This window comes from Babesia bigemina, scaffold Bbigscaff_56824, assembly GCF_000981445.1.
Source record: "Babesia bigemina genome assembly Bbig001, scaffold Bbigscaff_56824".
Classification (NCBI taxonomy): Eukaryota; Apicomplexa; class Aconoidasida; order Piroplasmida; family Babesiidae; genus Babesia; species Babesia bigemina.
Window position 1 is genome coordinate 1 of NW_012236964.1, and position 8,303 is coordinate 8,303.

Consider the following 8,303-nt stretch of genomic DNA (forward strand, 5'->3'; position numbering starts at 1 on the left):
CATCGCCCCTTAACCCACTCTACATCGCCCCTTAACCCACTCCACATCGCTCCCTTATCCACTCCTCATCGCCCCTTAATCCACTCTACATCGCCCCTTTACCCACTCTACATCGCTCCCTAATCCACTCTACATCGCCCCTTATGCACTCTACATCGCTCCCTAACATACTCTACATCGCCCCTTTATCCACTCCACATCGCCCCTTTATCCACTCCACATCGCTCCCTAACCCACTCCACATCGCTCCCTAACCCACTCCACATCGCCCCTTTACCCACTCCACATCGCCCCTTAACCCACTCTACATCGCTCCTTCATCCACTCCACATCGCTCCCTAACCCACTCCACATCGCCCCTTTACCCACTCCACATAGCTTTTAATCCACTCTACATCGCTCCTCTATCCACTCTACATCGCCCCTTTACCCACTCTACATCGCCCCTTAACCCACTCTACATCGCTCCTTTATCTACTCCACATCGCCCCTTTATCCACTCTACATCGCCCCTTAACCTCCTCTAATCGCTCCCTAATCCACTCTACATCGCCCCTTTATCCACTCCACATCGCTCCCTTACCCACTCTGCATCGCTCCTTTATCCACTCTACATCGCCCCTTATCCACTCTACATCGCCCCTTTACCCACTCCACATCGCCCCTTTATCCACTCTACATCGCCCCTTTATCCACTCTACATCGCTCCTTTACCCACTCTACATCGCTCCCTAACCACTCTACATCGCTCCCTAACCCACTCCACATCGCCCCTTAACCCACTCTACATCGCCCCTTTACCCACCCTACATCGCTCCCTAACCCACTCTACATCGCCCCTTTATCCACTCCACATCGCCCCTCTATCCACTCTACATCGCTCCCTTACACACTCTACATCGCTCCTTAACCCACTCTACATCGCTCCTTAACCCACTCTACATCGCTCCTTACCCACTCTACATCCCCCGAATTACCTCGCCATAATACCGCTATGACCTCTTTAGACCACAATAATAACTTGTGCTATGTCATCCTTCACCTCCCTTCTGACTGTGTCCATCGACTGGTTGATCCAGGTTAGGTATGCGAATGGTGGCAATGGTGATGGTCTTACCAAGTTGTCTCAAGCTTTGAAAAAGTTGATTGAGGAGGCTATAGGTAACGCTACTAAGTCCCTCCAATCCGAAAAAAAGAAGCTTTCTTGCCCCTTCAAATACTCTGATACTGAGACTTATTGTCAGTACTACGAGAAGCAGATTAAGCACTGTGAGGAAGAGCTTAATAAACTTCAATCTCAACAACCTAAGAAACCTAATAATGAATACGAAAAAAATCTCTTAACTTCCACAAAACAACGTTGCGATGATGCTAAAAAAGCCTGTATAAAGGCTCACCAAAAACATCCTCCATCTGCTGCCTTGAAGTCTGTTGACTCCAAGATTGTCCAGCTTGGTGAATTGGCTGGGCAGCTTGGCGCTTTTGTTGGTGAAAGTGATGTTGTTAAGAAAGCCGTTGAGAATGCTATTATCGCTGTAATTAACAGTAATGAAGAGCTTAAAAAGCTTTACTCTCCTTATGTTACTAAGCTTTCTGAGTCTGTCAACTCTGGTGGCAAGGCTGATGACACCGGTGAAATTGGTCAACTTCAAGTTGAAGTGTCTCGTAAAATTACTGAAATTACTAACCAAATTAAGCAACTTAAACAGCAAAATAAGCTTAATAATAACTCTCTTCCTTCCCCCTCTCCCTCTGCTGAGCTAGCCAAATTGCAGTCCAAGTTGGACGCTTTGAAGAAAGTGGAGGAGCTTTGTGAAAATTATGAGAAACTTAAAACTATGCCAAATGAGCCTAAAAACCTTTTAGAGAATCTTTGTGACGGCCTTCAGACTTTCCTCGGCTTCAACAAAGACTCCAAAGGCTACGACGGCACTGGGATAGTGTACTCTGACTTGGATAGGCTGTGTGACGGGGTGATGGGATTTTTGAGTGGTGTTCTCAGTGCGGTGAAAGATGATGAAGCAGTTAAAACGTACGATAATATGATGAGTAATAAGCTTGAAAAGGTACTAGAAGAGGTAAATAAAAAAATTGGCACCGGGCGTGATGGGCTTGCGGCGTCTGTCGGCGCATTGAAGGGGTGGTTGGGGAAATATCTCCTTGAATTAGGTAAGCGAACTAGTACAGTCACAGGGCATTTAGGTACACTTTGTGATGAGATCGAGAGGACGCATATCAAATCGGTGTCAATGAAGAAGGATCGTAAACTGGAAGAACAGTTGCAAGATTGGAAGAACATCATCCAAATAATTGAACAGCACATAAATAACATAAATACAGAACACGTTAATAAATTGGATAACACATTAAAAAACAACGTAATGCGTGAAATTGAACCAATAATCAACGTCGTAAAACATCTAAAAGATGTGAGTGCCGACGACGTGCTCAGATGTCAAGCCGTGAAAGTGGACAATGAATTGCTGAAACAAAAAAATATATTAGAAGCTGCGATTCATATGAACAGTGACGATGTGCAGAAAACGTTAAGAAATGGAATTGATGAAGTTGTGAATCATATAAATACATTGAACGATAAGAGGAAACAGCAGATTCAATATCTGGACGGCGTTATCGCAACAGCAGATCAGCAAGCCCAAATACTTCTTGACGAATATCGAAACAAATATACAAATGGGATTGATGGGATGTTTGCAGATCTTCACGGTAGTATAAAAGATATTGAAGCAAATAAGGCGGGTGTAGAAAACGATGATAATAGTAGATGCCCACTTGAAAAGCAAATTGAGGTAGTAAAAAAAGCAGTTGAGAGCATTGAAGAAGCATATAAAAGCCGGTTGAAAAAGGTAAAAACGGCGGTAGATAGTGCGGTAGGCACGACTAGAGGAACAATCAGGGGGCTCGGCTTGGGACTCATTAGGGATTTGAGAAGTTTGAAAAAAAAGGTGGAACAATATATTAAGGCGTATGTTAAAGGGTTGAAGGAAGCAGGTATGGAAAAATTGGAATGGAAGGTGAAAAATGATTTGAGAATCTTGAATTCGTGTATCTATACTAAGGTCACGGAGTATATTGAGGCGGATATGGGACTAGACATTAAGAATGCGCTGAAAGCGATGACCGATAAGATATCGGGTGGCGATACTGAGAATGGTCCTTTAGATTTGATTGAAGTCGGCGTTGCGAAGTACGTTGATAAATTCACTCAGAAGAATTTTGGAAATCAAATTTTGGAACAGTGGTTAAAACAGATATTGCAAAGTAAACAAGTCAAGACTTCGCTGTGGTATTATGCCAGTGATGACTGGCATCAGCAGTCAGATCCTTACAAAAATAACGGAACCAGCGAGCAGGCTATTGCACAGGCAATCGTAAAACAGCTTACTGAAGAAATGCAAGCTGCCACCAGATTGGTCACAGATAGGGAGGTAAGTGTCACTCAGAATTTGAATAATATTAGATCCTGTCTAACAACATTTGCTCAGAAGATTCAAAATCGAATCATGCGAAACGACCTGGGAGAAATTGCCTCAAATATATTAGGTGCGGTTGACTCGAATGTTAAAAAGACCAGTAGTAAAGAAGCCTCTCATCTCATACCAGCAGTGGACATCATTTTCCAACAGCTTCATGGAATGGCAAAACAAGTTTCGGATGCTGTGGAAATGCTTCTGAGGGACTGCACATTTAATAACGTAGACGGTGCAATATTAGCGGTGGAAGGACTTCCGGAAGATCTGAAAAACGAGGTTGCCAACAAAGGTAATGTCAAACCTAACACACTGGGTGATACAATTAAAAAGACGTTAGAAACAAAGGTGAAGGTGGCTATCGGTATGGGCGGCTGGGATTCAGATATAAAACTTGGTGAGAATAGGCTCATGGATGAATTCATCAGCGCGTACGAGAAACTCTTGAAAGCCTTCGAGACCAAAGATCTCGATAGCAAAATTGAAGTATTGTTTAAAGGGCTTCGGTTGGGAGAGGATGAAAAATTCAAAGACTTGATGACAACATATGCCGGCGAAAATGGTATTTCGAAGGTATGCAGCCAAATCGATGCAATGGAGCAGGCGGTGAGCACTGAGGGTTTCCAACTAGCCAAAAATGGCGCAGCGGATTTTAATCCCGATGATATGTCAGGTTACAACGATGTTGGCACTGGTGCCAAGCGGACGTATCTAGCTGCCGTCGAAACCGTAAAGACCACCATCGACAACCTCGAAAACATTCCCGGTTTTGTAGAAGATAAGAGAAAAGCGGCCTGCAGTAAGATGGAGGAATTGAGACAGAAAATCGAAGGAATTCAAGGCAGAATATACGGTGTTAAATTGGCAGTCTCACATGCTAACGACGCATTGTCGGCAGCCATAAATGCTGTTAGTGAAGCATTGATTATAGCCTCGAAGAACGCCATGAATGCGATTGAATCGCTACGTGTCTCACTAATCGGAAAGGTCACGGAAGCGTTGGACGACGTGACTGAACAAGTACAGAAGTTGTTTGCAGAGCAACATGTGGTGGAATTGGCAACTCTGCAAAAATTAGCGGAGGAACAAAAATCGAGAATTGTAACAATAATAAAAAAGGACGAAACCACTGTAATTAAAGGTCTGATTAAGACGATGGTAGACCAACATGCAACGCTGGATAAAATGATCACGGATGTAGCCTCGTACAGTCCTGAGAATTTCAATGCCGCTGTCTCAAAAACCAAAGATTATTTGAATAGAGTATTAGTCTACATTTGGAAGGACATACAAAAGGGACTCGCATCTCACGCTCCACAAAGAGAGCGGTATAGAACTTATGTTGAGCATATCAAACAAGCTATCAACGACATGCTTGACCGTATTTATACTTCAAAGCATTTCGACGATGAGTTTGTCCAATTACGTGGTAAACTAGACGGCTTTCTTCAGAATTTGTCGCCTCGAGATTACGGCGCCATGGCATATGCTGTCATGGATGCCCTCAAGCATGGCCTCATCGGCTTGACTCATGAACTTGACAAGGCCTACGTCAACACCTACTCCGGCAAACAGTACGCGGACGCCGACAACGCCAAGTACGCCAAAGTATGCTTCACGGCGTTATCCATTCTGAAGAAGATTCTAAGTGAGTTGAGAAAGCGGTCAGGCAAGAAATCAGAACATGACGGTTTCAAGGATCAACAGATACGCAAATACACTGCGCTAGGAACGCTGCTAGGTGACGAGGGTTTCGTCGTCTCCGATCCCGACGAGCAGAACGGAGAATTGCAAGATAAACGCACCATGACTGGTGAACAAATTAAGGGTCTCATTATTGGCACCGCTGATGAACACGTCTATACAAGCCTGGATGACGTTCGAGATGGTGGTTCACTTAAAGCGCTTTACGAGTGCCTCGAAACGTATTTCCGTGTCACGCACATCAATCCACCTCAGAAGCCTAAAGCGCCGTGCAGCGTGTATGAGACACTTTGCTGGTTCAGCAGTTTCCCTTACACTCCCGTATATCTCGATTTGACGTCTGACGGATTTGGTGAGCTAATCGGCAAGACTGACAAGGCGGGTTCCAAGGACACTGGTGATGACTTCATCACCTTCGAAGACTTCGGCAGTCAATCTAAGGATGCATATCCGGAAGCTATCACTGTCGGTCACTTATCTGACTGCCTCACAGAAGTATGCCATTATTCGCACGATTTGCTTACCACTATCCAAGGCCACGGTCACGCGGGAGGCATCTACGCTTGCGACTTCAACGTTAACCCGCACGGTTTAGTATACCCGTCTGACATGAATTCGCTGCTCTGTCTGCTGTTCGAGTTACTGAAACGCCTGCACTACCAGCTCTACGTACTATACCAACAGTGCTCATATGAGTCCGATCTTGGAGGCTGGCGTGACTGCTGGTATGGCCAGGGAATATATGGATCGGCGTGGAAGTGCAATGCTCTCCAATGCCCCAACCAAGACTGCGACCAAAGCTGCAACCAAACAGCTAACCAAAAGTGTAGGCAAATACCTAAGTGCGGTGTAAAATCACCACTACAATCGTTCCTAGAGGACGGGTTGCAAGGGTACCTGCCTCACTCTCTGAAATCCGAAAGAGGTCAAATTAAGTGCTCACTTAGCGGCCACTCTGGCATCCCATGTGCGACACCGATGGGATTTGCTGACATCGAAACGGTGGCGTCACGTCGGCTGACCGGTGACAGTCTAACAAACGTGCTTGCCGAAATGTGCGGAGACGAATCATCTCCACTCAGCAAACTATGTGCGCATATGAACTGTCTGCTGGCAAGTGCCCCCAAAGCATTGGGTGAGATGTTCGGATTTTACCTTAATTTCCTCGGTGGCTGGAACGATATCAATGATAACAAGGGCCAGGTTCATAAGAGAAATGCCTTCGAAACAGCCGTAAGAGCGGCCAATTTCGAAAATGAAGCAACTGATTTGGATATTACACCAATATTCCGTCACCGTGGCCATGGCTCCGGCAAAAATGTGAAACATCTTACTGGTGACCTATACTCCCTTGTGCATTGCAACGGTAATCCATCGTCCGTCGCATCCCACCCCTGCGGACCGTACCTGCGACCCATCTGTCAAGATACCTGCAACACTTATACAGAGAAAGACGCCGACAAGTATCTTTCGTGGATAGTGTATCTGACAGAAACGTTCTATGACCTACTTAAAAAGTTGTATGAGGAGTGCTCCGCGAACTGCGACTCGAAAGGTTCGAGGTGCCGCACTAGTAAATGCAAACCAAATTGCACAGCGAGTAGTCGTCCAGCAGGTGACGGATCCGCTCACACGGAAGATTGCAATTCCATTGTGCAATGTAAGAAGATGCGTCCGACATTGCTCAAATATGGATTCGTACATGGAGACTGCACAACCCTGTCCACCACGCCGACCAAGCGAACGTGCAAAGACATGTGTATGGTACTGAAATCAGTAGTTATCGGTGAGTGCAAACTGGGCGATCTAGTTTACGTAACAATTCCAGAATTTTTATTCACCATCCGCGCACCATTCATCTGGCTCAACGTCGCACTCTGGCTCCTCTCCTTCCTCTACCTGCTCCACATCATGGTCATCCGCCTAGACCTCCTCCACATCAAATCGCATCTACATAGTCCCTCGAGTCATCGCATCGCTGCTCAATCACTACTCGCTGCTGCACGTGTTAACAAGCTTAACAGAGTGTTTTACCTGCAACCATAATCGTACTCATGTGTTCACTGTCTACACTCACATAGCATATCACCTACTCACCTAACTTATGAATTGTGCTTTAATCTGTTGTATCACTCATTAATCGTTGTATGTGATTGTGTAGTAGTTAACTAAAGTGGTGACCAAAGTGCTGACCAAAGTGTTGACCAATGTGCTGACCAATGCCGTGACCAAAGTGGTGACCAATGTCATGACCAACGTGGTGACCAATGTGCTGACCAATGCCATGACCAAAGTGCTGACCAATGTGCTGACCAATGTGCTGACCAATGCCATGACCAATGTGCTGACCAAGCACCTGACCAATGCGATGACCAATGTGCTGACCAATGCCATGACCAGAGTGATGACCAAGGTGCTGACCAACGTGCTGACCAATGCCATGACCAAAGTGCTGACCAATGTGCTGACCAGTGTGCTGACCAACGTGCTGACCAAGGTGCTGACCTAAGTGCTGACCAACCACCTGACCAAGGTGGTGACCAACGTGTTGACCAACGTGTTGACCAACGTGTTGACCAATGTGCTGACCAGAGTGGTGACCTACCACCTGACCAACGTGTTGACCAATGTGCTGACCAATGTGCTGACCAAGATGCTGACCAATGCCATGACCAACGTGTTGACCAATGTGCTGACCAATGTGCTGACCAATGCCGTGACCAATGCCATGACCAAGGTGGTGACCAAGTTAAGAATCACGGCAGCGATGACATGGTCACGGCAGCGATGACATGGTCACGGCAGCGATGACATGGTCACGGCAGCGATGACATGGTTACGGCAGCGATGACATGGACACGGCAGCGATGACATGGTCACGGCAGCGATGACATGGTTACGGCAGCGATGACATGGTCACGGCAGCGATGACATGGTTACGGCAGCGGTGACAAGTTAGTGGTCACGGCAGCGATGACATGGACACGGCAGCGATGTCATGGTGACCAGAGTACTGATTTTTAACCCACTCTACATCGCCCCTTAACCCACTCTACATCGCTCCCTTATCCACTCTACATCGCCCCTTAACCCACTCTACATCGCTCC

The 8,303-nt window shown here is 46.2% G+C and overlaps 1 protein-coding gene across 1 annotated transcript; it reads left to right on the top strand.

Annotated features, from left to right (window-relative positions):
• Positions 1–1,028: 1,028 nt before the first annotated feature.
• On the top strand, positions 1,029–7,241 carry BBBOND_0000550 (hypothetical protein, conserved; the record flags this gene model as incomplete). Its single annotated transcript, XM_012914901.1, has 1 exon — positions 1,029–7,241. The coding sequence occupies one exon, from the start codon at positions 1,029–1,031 to the stop codon at positions 7,239–7,241; it is 6,213 nt and encodes a 2,070-aa protein (XP_012770355.1).
• Positions 7,242–8,303: the final 1,062 nt, after the last annotated feature.